Source organism: Elaeis guineensis, chromosome 7 (assembly GCF_000442705.2).
Source record: "Elaeis guineensis isolate ETL-2024a chromosome 7, EG11, whole genome shotgun sequence".
Classification (NCBI taxonomy): domain Eukaryota; kingdom Viridiplantae; phylum Streptophyta; class Magnoliopsida; order Arecales; family Arecaceae; genus Elaeis; species Elaeis guineensis.
The window spans coordinates 103,575,167-103,600,873 of NC_025999.2; the positions used below are offsets into that span (position 1 = coordinate 103,575,167).

At 38.5% G+C, this 25,707-nt stretch overlaps 1 protein-coding gene and 2 long non-coding RNA genes across 3 annotated transcripts; 1 reads left to right on the forward strand and 2 right to left on the reverse strand.

Moving 5' to 3' along the window:
- Positions 1 to 6,453: 6,453 nt before the first annotated feature.
- On the forward strand, positions 6,454 to 8,299 carry LOC140859108 (uncharacterized). The gene is made up of 2 exons (XR_012142578.1): positions 6,454 to 6,967; positions 7,834 to 8,299. It is a non-coding gene; the product is annotated as an uncharacterized lncRNA (long non-coding RNA).
- Positions 8,300 to 9,953: 1,654 nt separating this feature from the next.
- On the reverse strand, positions 9,954 to 12,370 carry LOC105047884 (extracellular ribonuclease LE). Its single transcript, XM_073260601.1, has 4 exons — positions 12,188 to 12,370; positions 11,753 to 11,908; positions 10,778 to 10,970; positions 9,954 to 10,470 (listed from the first exon to the last, which is right to left on the reverse strand). Exons 1-4 carry the CDS (start codon positions 12,284 to 12,286, stop codon positions 10,169 to 10,171), a joined length of 750 nt encoding a protein of 249 aa, XP_073116702.1. The 5' UTR covers positions 12,287 to 12,370; the 3' UTR covers positions 9,954 to 10,168.
- Positions 12,371 to 18,630: 6,260 nt separating this feature from the next.
- On the reverse strand, positions 18,631 to 19,609 carry LOC105047885 (uncharacterized). The gene is made up of 2 exons (XR_012142579.1): positions 19,350 to 19,609; positions 18,631 to 19,137 (listed from the first exon to the last, which is right to left on the reverse strand). It is a non-coding gene; the product is annotated as an uncharacterized lncRNA (long non-coding RNA).
- Positions 19,610 to 25,707: the final 6,098 nt, after the last annotated feature.

Below are 25,707 nucleotides of genomic sequence, written 5' to 3' on the forward strand. Positions count from 1 at the left end.
AAAATTAGTTTATATGTATATCCAAAATTTTCTTCTTTGGCACATGAACCTCCAGCTACTTTCTTTGTTCCGTCATTTTTCTCTTTAGCTTTTTCTTCTTTATTACAGGAGAAAAAAGAAGGAAAAAGGAAAAACTTAATCAATCTAGATGGGAAAAGTTCTTGCCTTTTAATTTTTTCATCTTTTTTTTTGTTTTGTTATTTTTTTCTATGTTTTCTCCTAATTTTTTTCCTATTTTTTCCGATCACAGGACTCTCGATTGGGTGGGCGGCTTCGGATGAATTTTTTTCTGCAAATATTTTTTTCTTCAAAACCTTCCCGAACCCTCCCTGCTCTCCTCACCATCACCTCCCACCAATTTTCATTATCGCTTTTCTATCCATCATCACTGACATCAGTCTTTCCCCTCCAATCTTCCTCACGATACCAACCTCCTTCTTGCTCTTCTCGCTGCCACCTCCCACCAATCTCCATTGTTGCCTTCCTCTCCATCATCATCGGCGTCGTCTTTCCCCTCTGATCTCTCTTAGGTGCTTCCTTTCCATGGATCTCAAATTAAAAAAAAATGAAAAGAAAAAAAAGAAGAAAAAAAAAATAGATCAATCTATGCGTGAAAACATCCCGCCTTTTAATTTTTTCACCTTTCTTTTGTTTTTATTAATTTTTCCTTTGTTTTCTCTTAATTTTCTCTTGCTTTTTCTGATCACAGGAGCCTTGATTGGGTGGGCGGTTTTGGATGGATTTTTTGTTCTATAAATTTTTTTCTTTGAACTCTTCTCGAGCTAGCCCCTGCTCTCTTTGCTACCACCTCCCATCGGTCTTCATTGTCATCTTCCTCTCTATAGTCACCACTTCTGCCGATTTCCATCGATGCCTTCCTCTCCATTGTCATCGATATTGGCCTTGCCTCTTTAATATCCCTCAGATGCTTTCCTTCGCACAGATGTATGCCGATCTCCTTTCTGCTCTCTTTTCTGCCACCTCTCACCGGTCTCCGCCATCGCCTTCTTCCATTGTCACCGGCATCGACCTTCCCTTCTAATCTTTTTTGGTTGCTTTTCTTTCCACGGATCTCTGAAAAAGAGAGAAATTGATCAACCTATGTTGAAAAAGGTCTAGCCTTTTAATTTTTTCAATTTTTTTTTATTTTTGTTGATTATTTCTGTCATGCCCCAAATTCAGGACATAACACGGCCATATTACCCAGGGATGGAGCCCACGATAACACGAAGCCAATCCATCATAATCATCTAAAATCCATCAAATAAAAGATTCAATTTCTTTATTCATCAGATAATTAAACCAATATTGGTTTAGAGCATCTAAATCCAAAATCAAATACAAATTCATATCTTAAAATCCATAATTATTTACTATAAGTTCGTGGTTATCATATATCTAAATCTCATCTACAAAATTTTCAAGCTTGCATCGCAGATCTCTAAATCTGAATTCCTTTTGCCGGTCCTAATCTTATTCCTCTGTTCAAACAAAAAGAAAACAAAAAGAATATGAGCTACACTAGTCCAGTAAGTAAAACTTGCGCTTTTTTATCAGATCAAGCATAAGTTTTTCATGATAATATAATATTTAAAAAATAACAGATAATACAAAATAAAGTAGTTCATAGATCATATAATAAAATAAATCATAAACTAATCATGTATGCATAAATCATAAAAATTTCATAAACATGAATCATAAATCATTCTTGTCATGTATTCGTATCATGTTTCAAAATATTGCTCTCACATATTCGTGTTAAGGTCACTATTATACCCGTGATAGGGCCATGTTCCTTAATCGACAGAGTTCTTAATTCATGTGCCAACTTTATACCCGCTGGCAGGGTCATATTTCGTGTGGATGCTAGCTCCGGATGTCGACCTTTCCGAAGAGATTCATTCATAGCCATCTGAGAGTCTTTTTGAAATCATTATATCTTTTTTTTTAAACATACATATACATAGATGAAAAATAATAAAATTTCATACTTCATAATCATGCAACTTTTTATAAAATATATTCATGCAATCAATGCTCATAATAAAACATGTTTTTTCATATCATATATACTGATCTCTATTTTACAAAAAATATGACTTCATCAATAAAAGATCGTATGCATGAAAATCATAAAGATTTAAAAATAAATAAGAAGCGTAAGATCTACTTACCTCGTTCATCTTAGATCTTCAGACTTCGTTAGAAGGATCAGTTAATTCTATTTAAAATATCAAATCATCATCAATTTTTATTTCATAAATATAATAAGATTAAATTATAAGGAAAGAGGACTATTGTCCGGATGTGTCGGACCATTCAGATACCAGGGCAATTCAGGGACTCTGATCTGAGGGTCAGATTTAAGTGATTTGATCAAGAAATTGTGAAGCATAGATTATATCAAGATCAATCAATAGAGTTCATTAATCATGAATTTGAAAGATACTTGATATAATCAAATGAGGTTGACATACAGCACGGATATCAAAGCAACTTCGGATCATCTTGTTAGAATCAATATAAGCTCCTAAAAGATGAAGGCATGACTCGATACAAGATTTATAAACCTTCTTAGAGAGAGAAAGTCAATCATGAGAGAAAAAGTAGAGAGAAAAAATGGAGAGAAAATTTTTGTATCCTTCAAAAATGGCAATCATGATTGAGATCATCAAAGATTATATCAGGATGATTTAATATGGATTAACCATGATCGATGTTATCAATTTCGAATAAAGATCGGATCGAAATCTAATTTACTGTACGAATTTCGAAGTAATCTCAGATCATCACATTTTCATCTCAAGTTTATCCTAGGGTCTATAAAGCAATCAAAGAGAGAGAGAATGACCTTAGAGAGATAAAATTCATAAAAAGAGATAAAAGGTCTAGAGAGAGAAAATAGAGAGAGAAACTGAAGAGAGAAGGTAAAGAGAGGAGAGAGGAAAGAGAGAGAATTTTTTTTTTAATTTTTTTTTCTTTTTTTTTTGGATGGGCTTAATGGGCTTTAGGCTCAACAGGCCAGGTTATCATAATTTCTATATTATTTCTGATTTTTTTTTCTTAACTTTTTCTATTCGTAAGAGTCTAAATTAGGTGGGAGGTTTGGAGCGACTGAATAGAAAAATTTAAATCCATCTCAATTAGATGGGAGGCTTGGAGTGGATGAGGTAACTCTCTTTTTTTCTTAAGAAAATTTATTAAAATTTATTATTTTTGTAGATTATTTTTTACTGTTATTTGATAATTTAAAAAAATTATTATTGCCTTGATGTTCATTTGATTTCAAGATTGGACAACTTGCAAATAATTAAATGATGATTATTGTCTTGACGTTAATTTGATTTCAAGATTAGACAATTTGAATGTAATTAAATGATGATATAAAAATTATTAGTATAAATTTAATTTAAAAATTATAGATTTTTTTACTATCTCAGTGGATTTTTCTATAATGAAAATAATATTTATGATATAGATATATTTTTTTGTTAGAAAAAAAATGAGTTATAGCTGTTTATTTTTTGTAGGTAATTTTGTGGTTTCGGATTCATCTATTGGACAGATATCTTTAACAAGATATTCATTATATTTTATTCTATATTAATTTATTGATAAACAAAAAAATTATAAGATTTTTAACTTTTATTTTGTTAAAATTTATTTTATTATATTATTTATTATTAGCGTAAGTTAATCGAGTGATTTTTTTTTATATTTTTATATGATTTTGTTGCTTTAGTTATGTTTACTCATATCACTTAATTACGAAGTATTTGATCATTTAGATGATATTTTTTATTATATTTAATTTTTTAAATCAATTTAAATAGATTTTTAGATTAAGATAAAAATATTATTCTAAAGGGACATGATGTGTATGGTGTTATACAGGTTTAAGAAAAAAATATTAAATTTTAAAATTTTTGATAAGATATTTTTAGTAATTCTAGCTTCATTGTTCTAACTATGGATGCCTATCCTATAAGTATTTTAAAATATATTTAAGATTTATTTTTGATTAGTTGTTTAATTTTTTTTTATAAATATTAATTTTTTTAATTATAATTATATAAATGAATATTGTTGAAATTTTGTTAAGAAAAAAATTTGGAAGAAATTATCAAAAAATTAAGATTGCTTAAATCAATATACGAATTTGAGGTTCAGTACAACATAATAAAGTTATTAATCGTACTCAGTAAGTAGGACTGTGAATCTCATTATCATTTTTTTAATTATTAAATTTTTATTATGTTTCAAAAATATATTACTATTTTTATGGTTTTTGGTTTGTAGGAGAAATGAATTTTAAATCTATGTGAAAAAAAATCTGGCCTTTTAATTTTTCCACTTTTCTTTTGTTTTATTGATTTTTTTTTATATTTTTTCTTTATCTTTTTCATTTGCAGGACTCTCAATTGAATGGGAGGCTCGGAGCAGCTGAATAGGGAAGCTTAGATCTATCTCAATCGAATGGGAGATTTGAAGTGACCGAGATAACTCAATCTCTCCCTCTTAATAAAATTTATTGAAATATATTATTTTTTATAGATTATTTTTTTTTATTATTTAGTAGTTTAAAAAAAATTATTATTGTCTTAATGTTAATTTAAAATAAAATTTTAAAATCAAAGATGAAGTTCTAAATAGGGATGATATTTGGTTTCTTATACATGATGATGTAGCTGTTTGTGGTGCTACTATTAAGTATCAACTATTTTGCATGGAATGATTGTATGTTTTTAGAGAGTAGAAATAGGATCAAGATAATTTTTTAAATAAAAATTATATATTTCAAAAAAATATTAATTTATTATTATTATTTTATCGTTATTTAAGTAGAGTCTGCTGTATAGCTTGGGTTACTTGCTAGTCTACATGATGGGCATCCAATTTTTGTCTTTTAACAAAATGCTCGGCGTTCCATCCCGTCTTAGTGACTGTCCCAATCAGACGTTCTATTACTATAGATATAATTTTTTTTTAAATTTACAACCAAGGTACAATTGGGTCCTGTTGAATCGCATGGTCCATAACATGCCACGTTAGCCCTTCCATGTCATCAATTCTCAATTGCGTGCTATCTACTGTTCCGTGTTGCATGCATCCGATGCAATTGGACCACATCAAATCTCATGGTCAATAACAGGCCACGTTGGCCCTTCTATGTCATCAATTTCCGATTGTGTGTTATCCACCATGCATATGCTCTGAGATTTGCCCTAGTTTATGTGGATTTGGGTTTGACACTGGGCATGATCGAAAGGAAGGCATCGAGGAGAACCTTCTGTATTAGAGCTTGAAGGCCCCAAGCCCTTTTTCCTCCCCCCTTCGGTTGTCTCTCCTTCCTCGTCGAAAAATCCAAAGCTTGCTTCCTCTCTCCTCTATCCTCCATTCCTCTTCTCCAGTTGTTATGCCTTCTGATGTACCTGGCTCTTGAAAAATCGAAATCAAATGGAAAAGGCCATGCTCCCTCCGATGACGATGCCGATGCCAACACCGACACTGACACACCAATGGAAAAAGAGGTTAGTGTTTCTTTTTTTTTTCGTTCTTCTCCTCTCCCAGCAACAAATGACTCATTGATATTTGGCAATGAAAAAAATAATTAGGGCATGATCGAGATGGTCGTACCGATGCCTGGTCCAATCGGGATGAAGATGGGATGGACAGGACGAAGGTCAAAAAAATATTTTGGAGTCCCGTATCCATCCCTGATGCCGAAATCTTAAAGAAATGAAATGGGATGGAATGGTAGGGATAGTCTCCGTCTCGCTGGAACTTAAATCCTTGGTCTTGATGTAATGCAAGCTTCTGCACGAAATTGCTGGTTATCATTAGATTTGGTTAAAACCAGAGTGATCCCAAAGAGTAGGGCTATTCGTTCGGTTGTAACTGACCCGATCCGAATCGATCCAATCCAAAAATTGAATAGCAGAAAATAAAAATCAAAAATCATTCCGAATAAGAGATAAATCGAACCGAAACCGAACCATGAATTTCCGTTCGATTCAATTTGATTATTTAATTTTTTTATAATTTTTTTATTTTTAATTATTTATTTTTGATACAATATATTTAAATAATTATTGTAGATTCATTGTTAGTTTATTACATTATATTTAATTAAATTCAGGATATGTTGAATTTATTGATTGATAATTTCTCATATTAAAAATTAAAAATTGATAAATAATGATATATTATTAATTGATAAATAATAAATCGATAATAAGTAAAATATAATATATTAAAAATCATATCATCTATAATACAAACAAGCAATCAAGCATTACAGTAAATTATAATAATAGATTAAATCTAAATATCCAATCATCCATTTATATAATCAATAAATTTTTAACCTAATAAATAATTTAAATTTAAATTATAATTTTAAATTATAATTTAATTTTTAAAATTTTTAATTTTTTATTAAATCAAAAATTAAAATTTTTAAAAATAAAAATTAAAATATAATCGATTCGATTTCCGAATCGATTTTTTGATCCGATGCGGATTGATTTTCGGTCTAAAATCAAACAGCGCTGTCAAGGAGCGGAGAAAATCTTAAACAAAATCGGCTTGACATTAAGGACTTTGGCTTATTAGTAACGGCTGGGTACAACTCCATTTAATGATACTTGGTATGTCTCGGTCTGCAATAAATCAGAAAGCAAAATATTCAAAAACTGAGCTGGTAGATTACATGTAAAATCGCATGGTATAGTTTCAACGGAAGACACCATTCATCCTGCTGCGCTGTTAGTAGCTCGAAGTCCGTTGCTCATGCTTTAAGCGATCCTTACGAGGAGTCATGGCAGACCACGGCTTGCTCCTGTATTTTAATACCGTGGCCTCACTCCTGTGACCGCCTTCCGTCTGTGAGTCCGCTCCTCTACACTGATGCGGAGAATGGGGGCCCATAACCCTCCACTCTCTCTCTCTCTCTTGCTTTCAGGTAAAGCCTAGCTCTTTTTATTTGATCTAAGCTATTCTGAACACCATATGTAATTTATTTTGTTGGGAAACTTTTTTTTAGATGATTTCGGCGTTTTTTTTAATTCTTTTTCAATCGTATGCTGTAGCTATCTTTAATGTGATATTGGTTTGTCTTTCTCGATCATTCTCGATTCGTTTTCATTTGATGACTTATGCTATCTTTTATAGGGGTTCTAGTGTTTCTTGATTGATTTCCCTTATTGGAGGCTTTTTCTTGGTTCATTTTCATTCATCAGCTGATATTATACTTTATGCAATTTTGGCATTTCTTGACTTCTCTTGGTTGGTTTTTAGTTGTCTGACACTAGTTTAGAGTTCCTCTCTCAGAACACACTACTAATTTGAGTCTGCTGGTTCTTGCTCATCCGAACTTAGCCCTTTTTCCATTCGTCTGCATTGCTTGGAATACTGTATGCAATGCTTTAGTTGATGGCTGGTGATGTCTATTATGCAACTATGGTTTTTCTCTATTCATTTTAGTTCTTTTAGCAGATACCATCATTAATGTGATCTCTGTGTTTTCTTAGTTTTCTTGATCTGTTTTCATTCATTTCCTGATGCTTGTTGCAACTTTGATGTTTCTTAATTCATTTTCTTTTTCTTTTAGGCTCTGATGATTAGACCGAAAACCCTATGATTTTTATAAGTTGGGTTAGATCTATATTTTTTTCCACTCAAAATATAGGATTATAGGCTGGGCTAGACCTATATTCGTAACTATCTATAAATTTCATAAGATTTTCAGTCCAACCATTCAAATAGATTCTAATTTTATTTTAATCCAGTGTTTCTTAATTTCTGGTTAGATTTTTTTTTGTTTGACAGAATATTAAGTTCTTGTTTTCCGCAAGCAGTTTAAAGATCTGCATGGTATTGACTACTGAGTCTATAGATGTTTTCACATTCTGTTCATCTTCTTCCAATTGATGGATCCTCTGTCATATTTCCCTATACCATCAAGTCTGGTTGGTGCAGAAAAGCATGATGCTCAAGGTGATCAATGTGCCACTCCAAAATCAAGAATCTAAGCACCAGTGCAACACAAGAGTAGCAAAGGCGGAAAGAAAAATTAGAAAGAGAAACTATATCTATTTATCATTGTCTTTGACTGCTACCACATCAATTGGCCTGACCATGACGACGTCATGGATAAGATTTTCTTTTAGAGAGAGTAATAATTTGCTGACATTTTTGGTTGCATTCGCACCAGAACAGTATGAATATACCGGCTTATAAAAAAGAGATGAGAGAGAGAGAGAATTGAACATGATTAGCATTTGGAGGTAACAAATTTGGCCATGCAATATCCACAGGAAAACTTTTCATTAGTATAACAAGAAGACATCTAATTTTCTCATTATGTTGTTGGATAGCCAATTTACAAGATCATCATTTTCACTGTTAGGTTTGACACTTGTTTGTCTTTAATAAGGTTGGCCTTAGACCTTCCCTATACTATTTTTTGTTGCATAATTCCACGGGTAGGAAAAGATACTTGCAATGTGACCAAGGATTGACCTGCATGGCCCAAAATCTAGCGCAATTGTTGCAAAGTTTTATTTAAGAAAATTGCTTGATCACATAATTAGCTGGGAGTCCGGGACCACTAGGGTTCGGGATCTAGCTGTGCAAGGTCAGGATAAGCACATAAAAATAAAGAAGGGTTATCCAAATAGAGTTGCAAAAGTGTTCAACTAAGGTCATCTAAAGGTACAGACAACTTATCTCTTCGACAAACTTGGCAAGATCAACAAGGTCTCTCTTATATATCCTGTATAGGAATTTAGGTTTCAGTACTAATAATACACAAAATAAAATACCATGCTCTTTCTTTCCTTCTTGAAATTTTATAATGAGTGTAGAAGTAAGAAAAATAAATAAGGCAAAAGAAAAACAAATAAGACAACCACAAAGTAATCTAATCTATAATAACTAGGTTAAGGAAGCAAAATAAATAAGACAATTACAATGGAACCTTAATATATCATTTGATTACAGTTTCAGACTTCAGTGATACAGTTTCAGTTTTCTTCAACCATAACTTTTTTCATCCAATCGTGCTTGATGTAATTCAACTTGCCTTCAACTACTCGATGATGAATATATTTGTGATAGTTTCCTCTCGAAAAGTCTTCTATACTATTTTTGTTGAATTTTTGAAACCATCAATTTCTACGACTCATCATATCACTATATTAGTTTGACCTCTTTGGGCTCCCATAACTCATGTGCCACCACATAGTAATGTTTGATAATCAATTTAGGCTCTCAAGGATTTCCCCATGATGGTTTGTTGCACCGCCTTTGGCCTTGGAACAATAGTTGAGATGGTGACTTTCTGGTAGCATCAGTTGGTCTTCCTTGGAACCTCCACAAAACATGTTCTAACTCATGGTTTTTTTACAAAAACTCATCGATATTTTCTTAGTTTTTATCATATTACACCTTAGCATTACCAACACATATAATTCTCACGAAAATGATGGGCACAAATAATTTATCTAAATGTTTTGATTAATTATTAGAGTCTATATATTAAGTTCATACTTTAAAGATGTCTCACAAAAAGAAGCTAGAAGCTAGAATTCTAGCTTCTCCTAAAAGCTCTTCTTTAGCCTTTCTTATAAAAGCACTTTTCAAATATTGTTATCAAACATCTATTTTTTATAAGAAGCACTTTCTAAGTACCTTTTTTTAAGCAACAACAAACATGCACATCTCCTAATTTTATTCACCTATACTAAATCATGTCCATTTATTTCCTTGGGGCAGCACTTTTTATTGGAATATTAATGATTTTGAACGAGGATTTTGCATGTTTTGGATAATTAGATTTTCTTCTCTTAGAAAAAGAAAAAGAAAAAGAAAAAGAAAGGGAAAAAGAAACAAGAACAAGGGGAGCAGGGGGGGAGTAGTCCCAAATATTAATGCATGATCACAAAGTGTAATACTTGATCCTTGCTGAGTAGCAAGAAATTGGTTTATTTTACCATAAAACCCATACATACCATATGTGCTACATGCTTGCATGTTGATCCATCAATCCACTAATATTATCGCTTGCAACACTAACCAAGGAGAGAGAGGAACTTGTCTTATTTGATGGACAAGTAGAGAGCTTATTCGAAGGAAATAAAAATGATCAAAGTTGACCTCTCTCTCAATCATCTTGATCACTCCATGAGATGGGCATCTTGATATAGTTGGAATCTATAGCAGAAGTCTTATTCAACATCCAATCGTGAAAGGGATGGAAAAGAATAGAGGAGGAACACGTGAACCCTTGAGAGCCAGGGCACTCCATGAATTCCCCATCCTTGTTGACACAAATGTAAACCTGGTAGAGTTGGAATTTATCGTATGGCCCCTTGCTGCATCGGATTTCAGGTGTCACTCCAATTCCCTCGGCGATAGCGCTTTGGATATCAGTAAGATAATACAGGTTAAAATCCGGGTAAATACCTGAAAAATAAAATCATCCATCGACAACTTATGATGAGAGACTTGTTCTCTTTTAGTATTCAAAGAAACGTGGTGCATTTCTTATTTTCAAGACCAATGTTGTCATGGTAATTGTTTAAAAAACTTCTTTATTTTTTTTTTAATCAGTGTAACTTTGAGATAGCAAAGATTAAAAACTAAATCTTAAAATTATTGATTCAAAAGGTGAAAGAATAGTTCACACATTAGTCTCCTTTCATATCAAATATATATATATATATATATATATATATATATTGATTCAAGTAAATTGAGTTATCACAATAACCTTTCTTGCTCAAGAGGGAGAGCAAGTCAACTTTGGCTCGAAGTTCCAATGCAAATTGGAAGTAATCAGTCTCGTTCATGCCTGAGCATACACCATACAACTTCCATGTTTTCTTCCAAGTAGATTGACCATTGGTGCTTGGGCATTTGATATTGCTCCAATATGAATCTAGCTCTTCCCTCATGTTCAAGAGCTAATGCAAAAATGGCATCTCCATTAGATACCAAACACACAAGCAGAAACCAAAGTACTGGATTTTGTATTTATAAAAGAAATGAGAGAGCGGGCATGTACCCTCTGTGCACTCAAACCTTTCTTATTCTGAATGAGTCTATCAGCAGAACTTCATAAGAGTGTACATATTCTATATATTGTACCAATTGTATAAAATGCGAATGGATATAAAAAAGAGAAAGAAAAAAGTAAGCATATATATATATATATATATATATATATATATATATATATATATATATATATATATATGTATCGTGATGATACCGCTAAATGGTTAGAGCATGATTAGCTAATAGGTACCTTGTGAGAGTAATGATGTATACTATCGTGATAATAATGAGAATTTTAAAGAAACGTTCTAGTGATTTACTTAATTAGCTCACAGTTTTATAACATGTCCATGTTTCCCCCACTTTTTTCTCGGTGTGTTTGCGTGCGTGGGCACGTTTATTGCACTGGCGTTATTTGATTTGGGTAGTCTATGACAATGAATTAAAGACCGATCATTCTTGAGTGTGGTTTGCACCGGCATTATTTAGGCTAGGTAATTAACCTTCAATTTATATTTTTCACCCGAAAAGGACACAAGTCTGTCCGCCAACTCTTGTGGAATTAAAAGCTCGATCCCACATGGCTCTTCTATATATGAAGAAGAGAGCAATATACCCTTGAAGAGATCAAGTCTTTGAATCATGCATCTAAGTTCTTCAGAGGATAAATAAAGTGAAAATAATTTACTTGGTTGATGTAAAAGGGTGAATTTTTTATGCACTTGGTGACTGCTTTCATAGTCGTGGCATTATAAGTCTGCAGTCCCCAGAGGAAGAAATCTTCCGCAGGCAGTCCGGTGGTTGGAACGCAGCACTTGGACTGTGCACAGTATGCTCCCGGCCACTGCACTCAACCAATAGCACTTCATTAGTTCAATGGATAATAATGATGAGTAAGAAAAGAGAAAAAGAAAAGATTCTAGAAAAATAAAGGAATAAAACAGTGCCCAGACTAGCATGCACTCTGCCGTTCCATCATGGTTTTAAAGGGAAGCTTTAGAAAGAAGGAAGGAAAGAAAGATTTGTATATCACGTCCTCTCTCCCAGCTTTGATTTGGAGTTATAGATTTAGGTGCATGTTTATATTGAATGGAGAGAGAGAGAGAGAGAGGAGAGGAGATACCATGAAGACAAGGTAGAAGAAATCAAAGGATTTGATGGCTAACAATGGCGAGGCAAATAGCAGTCCGAGGAGGAAAACTACTGCAAGGCGAGAAGCCATGCTTCGCTCAATCCGATCCCAACAAACCAACTCGATGCATTGCAGGACTCGGGGCTTGGCCGGGGCGATTATTTATAGATCCGCCCAACCGATCAGTAGAACGTATCTCCAGCGTTTCCGACTCGATTGGATATATGAGACCCAACGCAGGCTCCCAAGGGTAGTACTCACCGTCGAGTGGCCCCTGTTGTCGCACGATTTAAATCATCATCTTCCAATAAAATTTCTATTCGGGCAGGGACATGCATGATAACGTTCCAAAGCACCACAATATACTTCCACGTGTTCTACAATCGTAATACATGCATCATCTTTCCCCATCCCTCTTTTGAAATCAGAGTGCAGTAAAGATATCAAAGCATGGAGAGATATTATGTTTTTACCCAAAAAAAAAAAAAAAAGAGGAGAGATATTATGTATCAGATTGGTGCTAAACCTGGCCACGTAACGAGAGATAAATGCACACCTTGTCATTTCTAGGCCTTCTATTCAACACGTGACGGGAATTAATGGACCACTGCAATCATGGAGCGCGGATGCCATTCGTTAATATTGATCAGCAAGGAGGTGGAGGTTCTAATTTTGATGAGAGTCTATCCCTTTGCATGGGTTCCGATCGACTTGATAATGGAGTGGGGTAGGTTCTTATTAATTTTCAGGGACCCGCCACGAGTTGAGACACCGGCCAAGTGGGTGTGTAATGAGTGTCCAGCTTGACTTCAATTGTCCTTTCTGGATGATGCAGTTTAGCAGCAAAGAGTGCTGATCGTATGTGTTTGTTTGTTTTGTGCCACTCATACTATTGCATATATATTTTGTTGCGGCCAATTCCCTCGTCATCTGGTCGTCGGGAGCGAGCATATGTAAAAAAAATCCATACTGATCGAAGGTGATTTCGGTAGAGACCCTCCAACGATCAAGTCAGAGAGGAAACTAGGCAACAGTAGAAAAGAATCAAGAAGCTCAGCGAGAGAGAGAGTTCAAAGATTTCGAAAAAGAACCTCCTCCAGCATTGTTGCCTTCTCTATTTTATAGTGGGGCACGGCATGGCGCCGTCATTAATGGCGCAGACAATGAAAGAGTTGTCAAATCGTCGGAGACTGTCAGAATCACCGTGGGACGGTCAAGTCGTCGTGGGACTGTCAAATCACTAGGGTTAACCCATGCCTTAGATGGGACAATGTCCCAGGGCGGCTACTCCGCACGCCTTTGTCAGGGTGGCGGCCCACAGCAGTCGTACGGCATTCGGAGGAGCCGACCGACTGTACGTCGGTGTCTGGTTGAGGAATGTCGGATGGGATCCCAGAGACCCTCCGACGGATAGTCGGGGGCATTGCGGGAGTCGGATATCGAGCTCCACAGTTCGGCCAGTCGGGAGCGGAGAGGGTCTGCCCGACCGACGTATACTCGGTCGGTCGGTGTCGGCAGTCGTCGGTCGGCAAAGTCGGGCGCTGGTCAGGCGGGACCGACGGTGAGTCGGCGTGAGGGGGACCGGTCGGTATATCCCAAAACCTGTTACGGCCAATCCCCTCGTCGCCTGGTCGCCGGGAACGAGCACCTGCAAAAGAAGTCCGCACTGACCGGAGGTGGCTCCGGCGGGGACCCTCCGACGGCCAAGTCAGAGAGGAGACTAGGCAACAATAGAAAAGAATCAAGGAGCTCAGCGAGAGAGAGAGCTAGAGAGGAAGGGTTCAGGGATTTCGAAAAAGAACCTCCTCCAGCACTGTTGCCTTCCCCATTTTATAGTGGGGCGCGGCATGGCGCCGTCATTAATGGCGCAGACAATGGGAGAGTTGTCAAATCGTCGGAGACTGTCAGAGTCGTCGTGGGACGGTCAAGTCGCCGTGGGACTGTCAAATCACTAGGGTTGACCCATGCCTTAGGTGGGACAATGTCCCAGGGCGGCTACTCCACACGCCTTTGTCAAGGTGGCAGCCCACAGTAATTGCACGGCATTCGGGGGAGCCGACCGACTGTACGTCGGTGTCTGGTTGAGAAATGTCGGATGGGATCCCAGGGATCCTCCGACGGATAGTCGGGGGCGTTGCGGGAGTCGGATATCGGGCTCCACAGTTCGGTCAGTCGGGAGCGGAGAGGGTCTGTCCGACCGACGTATACTTAGTCGGTCGGTGTCGGCAGTCATCGGTCGGTAGAATCGGACGCTGGTCAAGCGAAATCGATGGTGAGTCGGTGTGTGGGGGATCGATCGGTATATCCCAATAAATTTCTAGCTAGTATGCAAGAGTACTGGATGCTGGACGAATTTGCTGGGTGGTGGAAACGCGCAAAGGCAGGTTGTATCGCAGTATATTTGGAATTGTAAAATTGCAATCCTTAGCTGGTCTGTATTCTTTGTTCTTCGGTACATGGTACATTTTATTCTCAGCATACAGAACTTCTTCCTGGCTGCCAGTTTAACATACATATGTTTATTATAACAAAAGATAATCCAATGAGATTCGTGCCCCTAGGGACCAGCTGCCATGATGGGCATGCCGGTCTACTGCGTCGTCCTTCTCTGTCAACTATATATTCCAAGATATTTCTCTGTTCTTTTTGTCGTATGTTTATCATTTAAATATTAATTTCATCTTACATTACCAATTTTTTCTGTTGTTTCTGGCGTCTGACAGTTTTTAATTTTAATAAAACTTGTTTGGGATGTTCAGCATGTGGTTGAGCAGCGGAAGTTTGTCCCTCGTGTTGTCAAAGAGCTGGCTAAATTTGAGGGGAGGAGGAGAAGGGGATCGATTTCAAAGGAAGAGCTCTCTGAATTGGTCATCACATGTAAGAAAATCTACGAAGATGAGTTTGACCATTTAGATGATTCCCTTGTAAAAATTAAGAAGCGCAAAGCTGATGCTGATGAGGAAGACATTAAGGATATGCAAATCAAATGCTATGATGCAGGGTCTGACAGTGATCAAACTATTGAAATGACAGAAGAAGAAATAGATCTTGCCTGCAAAAATCTTTCTGAGAATTATGAATGGTAAGAGAAGTTGGGGAAAAAGGTTATTTTCTGCAAGGATCGAGCTAGCTGTAACTCTTTGTTTGTATTTTTCTGAATGCTGTTTTACTTTATTGAACTGAGTCGCCATTTTCTGTCACAAAGAAGGGGGAAGTCTTGTCCTTGTTGCCAGTATGGGTTCTTTGCAATCGGGTTGTTGCAGCCCAACAGATTTTGACAACATTGTGGGTGATGGCTTGGTTTTTTTCAAAAAAAAAAAAAGAAAAAAAGGGAAGTCATTCTATTCCCTCCAGGGCAATTGCCTGATTTCTTTTCAACATATTATGTGGCCGTGACGGCCACAATTACGGACAGGTTGTCATATGCTTGGTATTATGCTTTGTCATTTGCTTTTCTACTTATCATTGTTCGAGTCTGAAATGCAGATTGGGTTGGATTTAATGTTAAAGCTGATGCAGATTGAATCTGATATCAGAAGGGGGAGTTCTATTAATTTTCTGCAGCATACGAAAGTTTTTGAGTTGTACCAAGGCGACGCAAAATTGAATCTAGTCAGTAGGGGAGTGCCATTCTCTGCTGCATATGGAAGTTTTTTAGTTGAACCAAGCAGGTTAGGAAGCTGACTAGTTGTTAGGAATGTTCTAATTTCCACTTTGAAGGCTTTGCTGGAAACAATGACCATTACATCATTATGACGGTTGTAGCAGTTTAGAAAAGTGTTTTGTTAACTACTGTGTGATGAATATTTGTAATGAGCAATGAAACAACATCAAGTTACATTCTCCGCTCTGCCCAAAAAAAAAAAAAGTTACATTCTCCGTTCAACTACTCATATGATTGGCTGATGTTTTTATACAATACTTTTGTAAATATACAGAATTATTAGTATAAAAATCTACAAAACTGAGCGGTGCAAACAGTACCATTTGTCTTGGTGTTGTCACCGCTTGCCTTTGGTTGCATGCAGTGGCTGATAACTGTTGATATAGCAGCTATTAAGATATCTTCAAAACGGAAGGCAATAAAATGTTGTACTGGACTTAAAATGTTCTCCATCTGTTATACAACCCAATGGGAACTGGTAGTCTGGTACATCTGTGGGATGCCATGAGAATAAAATATCAAGTGAAGATTTGGTAACACAAAAGGAGGGTTGATGTTCATAAAGTTTGCGAGAATGTTCAACTTTTGCATCTGCCATACATTCTGCTCGTTGAAACGCATTCATCTGTGTCGAAAGGACCATCTGGCATCACAGTTTCCAAAGCCACCAAAAATCTACATGGTCTTGATGCAATGCAACCCTCTGCACGGAAGGCGACAGAGAAATTCTTTGTGCATGCACCGTGGACGGTATACAATATTCGATGTAGAACGTATTTTTTTTTTTATGTGATTGATCTACGTAAATATTATTTTTTAATATATATTTAATATTCATAATTTTATTTTTTAATTTAAAAATTTTAAATTATAAAAATATTTTTATTCTTTGAAAAAATTTATGACATGCTATGACATATTATGACTTCCACATGCAGGATGTCATAATATGACCGTATCCTGTATCAAATTATGATTTCCTGTATGTAGATGTCATAATATGGTCTCAGATATCATAATATTATTTAGGATGTCATAATATAGAAGGGATATTTTTGTCTAACCACTTTTCAACGCGCATTTAATACCTATGGTTCCGTTTTTTCGTTTGAAAATTTTTAATGACAAAATATTTCTACTCTTTGAAAAAAATTATAACATCCTGTGACATATTATGACATCCTCCATCAAAATTATGACTTCCTGCATGCAGGATATTATAATATGAACATAACATATCATAATTTTTTTCAAAGAATAAGGATATTTTTGTTATTCAAAATTTTCAAATGACAAATTGAAACTGCAAGCATTAAATGTGCGTTGGAAAGTAGTGACTACGTGGACTAGTCACATAAAGCGATGCATTTCATGTCGGATTTGTACATCACTTGCGATGTATAAAAAATTTTTCTACTATAGCCACCGCTTTCCAACATGCATTTAATACCTACAGTTGTCTTTTGGTTTAAAAATTTTGCATTACGAAAATATTTCTAATTTTTAAAAAAAATTATGATATCATGTGGCATATTATGACTTCCTACACACAGGATGTCATAATATGGCTCAAAAAATTATGACATCTTGCGACATATTATGACATCATGCATCAAATTATGACTTTCTGCATGCAAAATATCATAATATAGCCAAGATGTCATAATATGGTTCGGGATATCGTAATATAGAAGGGGTATTTTTATCCAACCACTTTTCAATGTGTATTAATACCTGTAGTTTCATTTTTTTATTTAAAAATTTTGAATGATGAAAATATCCTTACTCTTATATCAAAAAAAAAATGCTCTTGTTCTTTGAAAAAAATTATGACATTTGTGGCATGTTATGATATCCTGCGTTAAAATTATGACTTTCTACACGTAGGATGTCATAATATGGACATAAGATATCATAATTTTTTTTCAAAAAATAAAAATATTTTTATCATTCAAAATTTTTAAATGAAAAAATGAAATTGTAAATATTAAATATGTATGAAGAAACGGTGGCTATATGAACCAATCACACAAAATAAGGCACTCCACATCAAATTTTCTACACCTCCTGCAGTGCACAAAGAATTTTTCCTCTGACGGAGAAATTGCATCCAGGTTTACACACATTCTAGGGAGCTTTTTGGCTTCGATATTCAATGCACATTTTAACCCTAGAATCCCCTTATAGAAGACATGGTGGAGCACAGTGCTTTCTTTCATACCTTAATTGTACGTTGATCGTGGTCTAGTGCTGGACAAACACTCATCAACTTTCTTAGTTCTTACCGTATTACACCTTAGCATTACCAACACATTTAATTCTCTTGACAATGATTAGTACAAATAATTTATCTTAATATTTTGATTAATTATTAGAGTTTATTAAGTTCATACTTTAAAGATGTCTCACAAAAAGAAGCTAGAAGCTAGAATTCTAGCTTCTCCTAAAAGCACTTCTCTAGCCCTTGTTATAAAAACACTTTTTGAATATTGTTATCAAACATCTATTTTTTCTGAGTGCTTTATGAGCACCTTTTTTTAAAGCAAAAACAAACATGCACATCTCCTAAGTTTATTCCCCTAATTACTAAATCATATCCATTTATTTCCTTGAGGCAGCACTTTTTATTGAAATATTGGTGATTTTGAATGAGGATTTTATATGTTTCGGACAATTATATTTTTCTTCTCTTAGAAAAAGAAAAAGAAACAAGAAACAAGAACAAGGAGAGGAGGGGGGAGTAGTCCCAAATAATGATCACAAAGTGTAATACTTGATCCTTGCTGAGTAGCAAGAAATTGGTTTATTTTACCATAAAACTCATGCATACCATATGCGCTACATGCTTGCATACTAATCCATCAATCCACTAATATTATCACTTCCAACACTAACCAAGGAGAGAGAGGAAGTTGTCTTATATGATGAACAAGTAGAGAATTTATTCGAAGGAAATACATAGTTGACCTCTCTCTCAGTCATCTAGATCACTCCAAGTGATAGGCATCTCAATATGGTTGGAATCTATAGCAGAAGTCTTATTCAACATCCAATAGTGAAAGGGATGGAAAACAATAGAGGGGGAACAATTGAACCCTTGAGAACCAGGGCACTCCATGAATTCCCCATCCTTGTTGACACAAATGTAAAACTTCGAAGAGTTGGAATTTGCCAAATGGCCCCTGGCTGCATCGGATGTCAGGTGTCACTCCAATCCCCTCGGCAATGGCGCTTTTGATACCAGTAAGATAATACATGTTATAATCCGGATAAATACCTGAAAAATAAAATCATCCATCACTAGCTTATGATGAGAGACTTCTTCTATTTTAGTACTATCAAAGAAACATGGTGCATTTTTTGTTTCCAAGACCGAGATATTGTTTTAAAAAACGAGTCCTTTATTTTTTTTAATCGGTGCAACCTTGAGATAGCAAAGACTGAAAACTAAAAAGTACTGATTCAAGTAAATTGAGTTATCTCAATAACCTTTCTTGCTCAAGATGGAGAGCAAGTCAACTTTGGCTCGAAGTTCCAATGCAAATTGGAAGTACTAAGTCTCGTTCATGTCCGAGCATACACCAAACGCCCTCCATGTGCTCTTCCAACTAGATTGACCACTGGTGCTTGGGCATTTGATATTGCTCCAATATAAATCTAGCTGTTCCCTCGTATTCGAGAGGTAATGCAAAAATAGCATCTCCATTAGATACCAAAGACACAAGCAGAAACCAAACTACTGGATTTTGTATTTATAAAAGAAACGAGAGAGTGGGGATGTGACCTCTGTGCACTCAAAATTTTCTTATTCTGAAGTGTTGGATAGATGTCTGATCAAGACATTATTTTTCAAGATCTTTTCAGTACCACGCGATGCAGCAGGAATAAAGAAAAAATAAAATAAAATAATCAAAATATGTAGATCAGTCACAAAATGACTCACCTCCACGGGGCGTGCAAACTTCACTATAAAAAAAAAATTTATAAGAGAAAATTTCACTCTCAACTCTCGTACATCCAATTTCTCTTTTACTGAAAGTTTTCCTCACAAAAGCACTCTCTCTTGGAAGACCTCCTGAATCCCTGAAGTGTCTGATGTCCGCTGTCCAGGAGCCTCCTGCTCCTTCTCTCTCAGCGCTTCAGCCTCTCTTTCTTCTCTCGGATTCTGTACGGCTCCGTACGGCGCATCCTCCGACAAAACCAGACCCACTTCTCTTCTCTCTGTGCCTCACAGGCCTTTTTAAAGGGCTTAAACCCAATTAGATTAGGTTTAAGACTCCTTAATCAACTCATATAAGGATTTGAACCGTTGGATCGAGAACCAGATCAACCCACACCCTCCGATCGTGCTTCGGTCCACGGAATAGTGCTGTAGACCGCGAGAAATGCGTGGAAAATATTCATGCGGTCCACAGGCCCAGCCGTGGACCGCCCGGTCCACGATGGACCGAGGTACAAGCCCAGGCGCCTGGGCCTGGGCCGGCTCGCGGGCCTGGGCCGCACCCGCACGCGGGCCCGCGCACGGGCTGGGTCGTGCACTCAACTAGGACGCCCGCCCGCCTGGGCCGCGCGCCTGCGGCCGCGCCGCCGGCGGTCCTCCGCCGTCTCAAATCTCATGCCGACTTCAAAAGCTCGTATCTCCTCCATCCGAGCTCCGTTTGGGGTGATCTTGATTTCATTGGACTTCATTTTTTACCGCGAACCTCGCTGTAGGCTCAATGTGGACTGAATCTCGAGGCGTCAAATTCTAACATGAAGGAGTCTATCAGTAGAACTCCATAAGCGTGTACATATTCTATATATTGTACCAATTGTATAAAATGCGAATGGATATAAAAAGAGAGAGAAGAAAGGAAGCATATACGTATCGTGATGATACCGCTAAATGATTAGAACAGGATTAGCTAATAGGTATTTTGTGAGAGTAATGATATATATTATCGTGATAATAATGAGAATTTTAAAGAAACGTTCTAGTGATTTACTTTAGCTCATAGTTTTACAACATTTCTTTTTCCTTTGCGTGCGTGGGGACGTTTATTGCACTGGCGTTATTTGGTTTGGGTAGTCTATATGACAATGAGTTGAAGACTGATCATTCTTGAGTGTGGTTTGCACCGGCATTATTTAGGCTAGGTAATTAATCTTCAATTCATATTTTTCACCCGAAACGGACACAAGTCTGTCCGCCAACTCTCGTGGAATTAAAAGGTCGATCCCACATGGCTCTTCTATGAAAAAGAGAGCAATATACCCTTGAAGAGAGCAAGTCTTTGAATCATGCATCTAATTAAGTTCTTCAGAAGATAAATAAAGTGAAAATAGTGGTTTTACTTCGTTGACGTCAAAGGGTGCTGTTGCGGCCAATCCCCTCGTCGCCTGATCGCCGAAAACGAGCGCCTACAAAAAAAAATCCACGCTGACCGAAGGCAGCTCCGGCGGGGACCCTCCGACGGTCAAGTCAGAGAGAAGACCGGGCAACAGTAAAATGGAGACAAAGAGCTCTACGGTGAGAGAGGGAGAGAGAGAGAGAGAGAGAGAGAGAGCAAGCCTGAGCATTTTTCTTCCAGAGGCCCCTTAGCATTGTTGCCTTCCCCGATTTATAGTTGGAGGCGGTATGGCCTCGCCGTCGATGACGTAGACAACTGGAGAGTTGTCAAATCACCGGAAGTTGTCACGTCGTTGACAAAGTTGACAGGTCCTAGGAATTAATTCTCGTCCTTAGCAGGACAGCGCCCCAGACTTCCTGGCAGGGTAATGCCCCCTGGCGCTCGTGCGGCGTTTACTTGATGGGACTGCAGCCCACGCCGCTCATCCGGCGTCTAGGAAGGCCTATAGAGGTGGGACGACAGGCATCCAAACTGATAGTGAGTCGTCGGCATCCCATCCGATGGGAAGTCGGTGACGGGGGGTCGGTCCTCAGGCGATCAGAGGCGACGTGGGGCCGCTAGGCCGATCCGCTCCAGTCGGAGCGCAATCGATAGTCGCTGTCGGTGTCGCTCGCGGTCGGTCGGGAAGGGTCGGTCGGTCGAATGGAGTCGGTCGGCCGAACGGAGTCGGTCGGATGGAGTCGGTCGGCCGAACGGAGTCGGTCGAATGGAGTCGGTTGGCATATCCTAACAGTTGCCCCCCCACTCCTGAGCCTGATGTCGCATTGGCCCGCGTCTCCACGCGGGTAGGACGTTGGGCGAAAGGAGTGGATTTTTTGCTGCGTCCTGGACCGAGTTTGTCGACCTCATGGTCCGAGCAAGTCGACGTCAGGTGTCCCGTTGTCCGATGACGGGATGTCAAACAATCCATGTCAGGCGATCGGGTGTCAGACGATCGAGTGCCGGACGATCCGATGTCAGGCGATCGTGCGTCAGACGATCGAGTGCCGGATGATCCGGTGTCAGGCGATCGGGCGTCAGACGATCGAGTGCCAGACGATTCGGTGTCAGGAGATCGGGTGTCCGACGCTTTTTGGGGAACGCAAACCGCCGTCCGGTGCCGGTTCTGGGAGCGTGGGTCGCTGTCAGGCATCCCATCGGGGACGCGAATCGCCGCGGGCAATTCAATTCCGAATCGCGGCCCTTCCGCCACGTGTCAGGGGTTGTTGGGCCGGCGTCCTTCGCATTTAATGAAGGCGATGTGGCCCCTCCGGGATGGGTGCGCCGAACCGTCGGATCGAAAGGGGGCTCGGATGCCGCCACGTGTCGCCCATCCGAGAAGTCTCGGTCGGCGCGACGTCATCTCGGCCGTCGAACAGCTCTATATATATGGGGCCACTTGTACTCGAAGCTCCATTTCTGACGGTTTTGCTGCGGAGACTCTGCCCAAGCGGTCTCTCTGTCGTCGACGGCAGCTGCGCCCACCCCCACTCCCGCAAGGGTTCGTTCGGAGCTCGTCCCCTCTTCTGTTTTGCTCTAGTTTTTTTTAAAACCCTTTCTTTTCCTTCTCCTCCATCTTCGATCTTGTCTTCCTCTTAGTTCTGGTGTTATGGCCAGAACCTCACCTCAGGAGGCTCGGTCGGAAAACCCGACCGATGACCTTCAATCGACTCCGGAAGTTGAGGTTTCCTCGCTTTCGGGGATGAATGTGGATCGGCTTCGGGATCAGTATCATATCCCAGAGCAGTTTCAACTTTCCGCCCCAGGGGCCGGTTGTCGGGTTAACAACCCGCCCGCGGGCCAGGTGGCACTGTACATCGAGGACCTTCGGGCTGGTCTTCGGCTTCCGATTCCGAAGTTCGTCCGAAATCTGCTAGATTATTACGGACTCTGTCCAGCGCAACTGGCGCCGAACTCGGTTCGGCTGATAATCAGCTTCGCCCTCTTATGTCAGCTCCTACCGACCAACCCTCGGATTTCTCTCTTCCGGGCATTTTTTGTCCTCCGACCCCACCCTAAGGCCCGAGGGTGGTGGCTCTTCAACCTCCGGAAGGGTCTTTCCTTCATCACTGGCCTTCCATCATCCATTCACGGGTGGAAGAACCAGTTTTTCTTTGTTTCCTCTTCCTCTCCCTGGGGCTTCCCTTCTCACTGGGGCGTGCCTCGAACCGAGGCAAACGAGAACAGCCGAGTGGAGGCGGACGATCGGGAGGACTTCCACCGACTCAAGGATATGTCGGTGTTGGGAATAGTGTCCCAAAGCCAATCGTCAGCCTGTTGATGGTTGTGCTCCTTTTGTATTAGTACATGAATTATAAATAAATAAAAGTTATTTTGATAATTTTTCATCACAAATGTTTCATCTTCTAATGAACTCCTGTGTTGTGGTGAAGTCCTTAGGACTATTTAGACTCGACAAAGGAGGATTTGTTGCTTAGTCCTTAAACATGTAAGCGACCAAATGATACGTTGTTACCAAGGACGACAACGTTTATCGAGCATAGGTCATTGTATGCCATATGGGTTGGTTGTCCTCATAACCAATGAGTGTGGAGACACTGGTATGGCATACAGGTGAGATATAATGGTACATCTGCACTGAACGTGACCAACTCCGGAGCAATTTCTGCTGTCAAGATTTGCTCCGATGGGATATGGGTATAAATATCCCTCCGACCTGAGACCGCCACGGTGACTTGCAAACAACTCACTGCACTTAGGCACTGGACTACCTGAATTTCTAATTCAGTGACGGAAGGCTGCTGGGTGTAGTCAAGTACTTGACTTGTCGGTGCGTGTGTCAAGATGGGATTGACCACTCCAGTTTAGGAGCTGTGTACAGTCGTGTTTCAATTTAGCAAAACCTTGACCAGGGTAGTCCTAGTGAGGAGTCACAGGACTAATTGAGTTGAGCACGATTCGGATGATCTCATCAGGGTTGACAGTTTAACCCTGAGTCGTCCTAAACACAGGGGTCAAAAGGGATGAATTATACGGTAACCATGTTCACATAGGTTCTGAATGTTGCGATTGTGATTATTCGACCTATCCGATCGTCGGGTACCATTGCTAGATGGTCACTTCGATTAGTACAGGAATTGGTTCCTGTGCTACCGGCTTAGGTTCGAACCTGCGGGGTCACACACATTAGAGGTTCCTTTCTGATCTGATGGCCGATTATGAGTCTTATCTGTCTGGGACTCTGTGATTGAGAATTAGGATTCTCTGATCATGAGTTCCACATATTTTGGGTACCGGGGTCAAAATTTTGAATTTCAAATTTTGAATTTGAAATTTGAATTCTTTGATCAGGGTTTCATATCGATGGTCTCTGATGCCTGATTGTCCATCGAATTTGGACTCAATATTTATGAGAGGTTTAATTAGTAATTTGATCGCTAATTAACTCAATTTGATTGAGTAATTATTTTTGGATCAAGTCCAATTGAATTGGATTCAGTTTGGATTGACCCGATTAGGTTAAATGTTGACCTAATCGCTAAGGTGGTTTAGTCCCTGATTTGATCAGGGATTAGGCTTAGTTAATTTCTGATTTAATTAGAATTTTATTGATCCTAATTAAGCCTAATTATGTTGGGTTTAATCTATTCTAATTGTGCTTAACCTATTTAGATTAGGTTGGCTCAATTTGAATCAAACCACTTTATTTTAAATTCCCTGTGACACCCAACTTCCTTGCACCCATTTGAATTCACGAGAAGAAACTTCTCGTAAAATTTTTCACACGCAAAACCCTTCTCCACGCCCTCATTTGTGCGCCATATGGATGGATAAAATAATTAGTTAGCCATTCAAATTCAAAGCATGTTTGAATTTGAATGGATAACTTTTCACTTGCCCCTTCATCCTTATCCATTTTGTGTGCCACATTAGTTACACGAGAAAAGGTTTCTCGTGAAACATTTTCCATGCACAAAGAGTCACGCCCCTTCTCTTCTCACGCCCAAAAGGATAGGGATAAGTTGATTTTCGTTTGAATTCAAATTTGATTTGAATTCAAATGTGTAACCTCTTGTCTTTATCCTCTCACGCGGATAAGACATGTTCGACGTTGTTTTAAAAATGGAAGAAAGGTGGGGCGTGCGCAAAAAAATTAAGAGAAAGAAAGTGGGGCATGAGGAATGCTTGTGTGTGAGGTGAAGGTCCAAAACCTTCCGAGAGAAAAAGAAAGAAAAGAGAGAAAATTGGGCGCAGGGTTTTTGGTGTGTACCCTAGGGTTTCTACCTAGGGATCGGGAAGTGAGATTGGTGTGCCACGAGTGTCGTGAGTCCACCAAATTTTAAGGAGAGATCCATCAGCCTCTCAAGCAACTGTGCAGACAATCTGGAGCATCCGAGAAGTCAGCACACATCGATCGAAGGAGTTCGATCAACATCTGCCATCAAAAGGGTGAAATCATGAACTAGCATTCGTGAGGAGCTGATCAGATGGGAGCTTCGTATGGATGATCCGCAGAG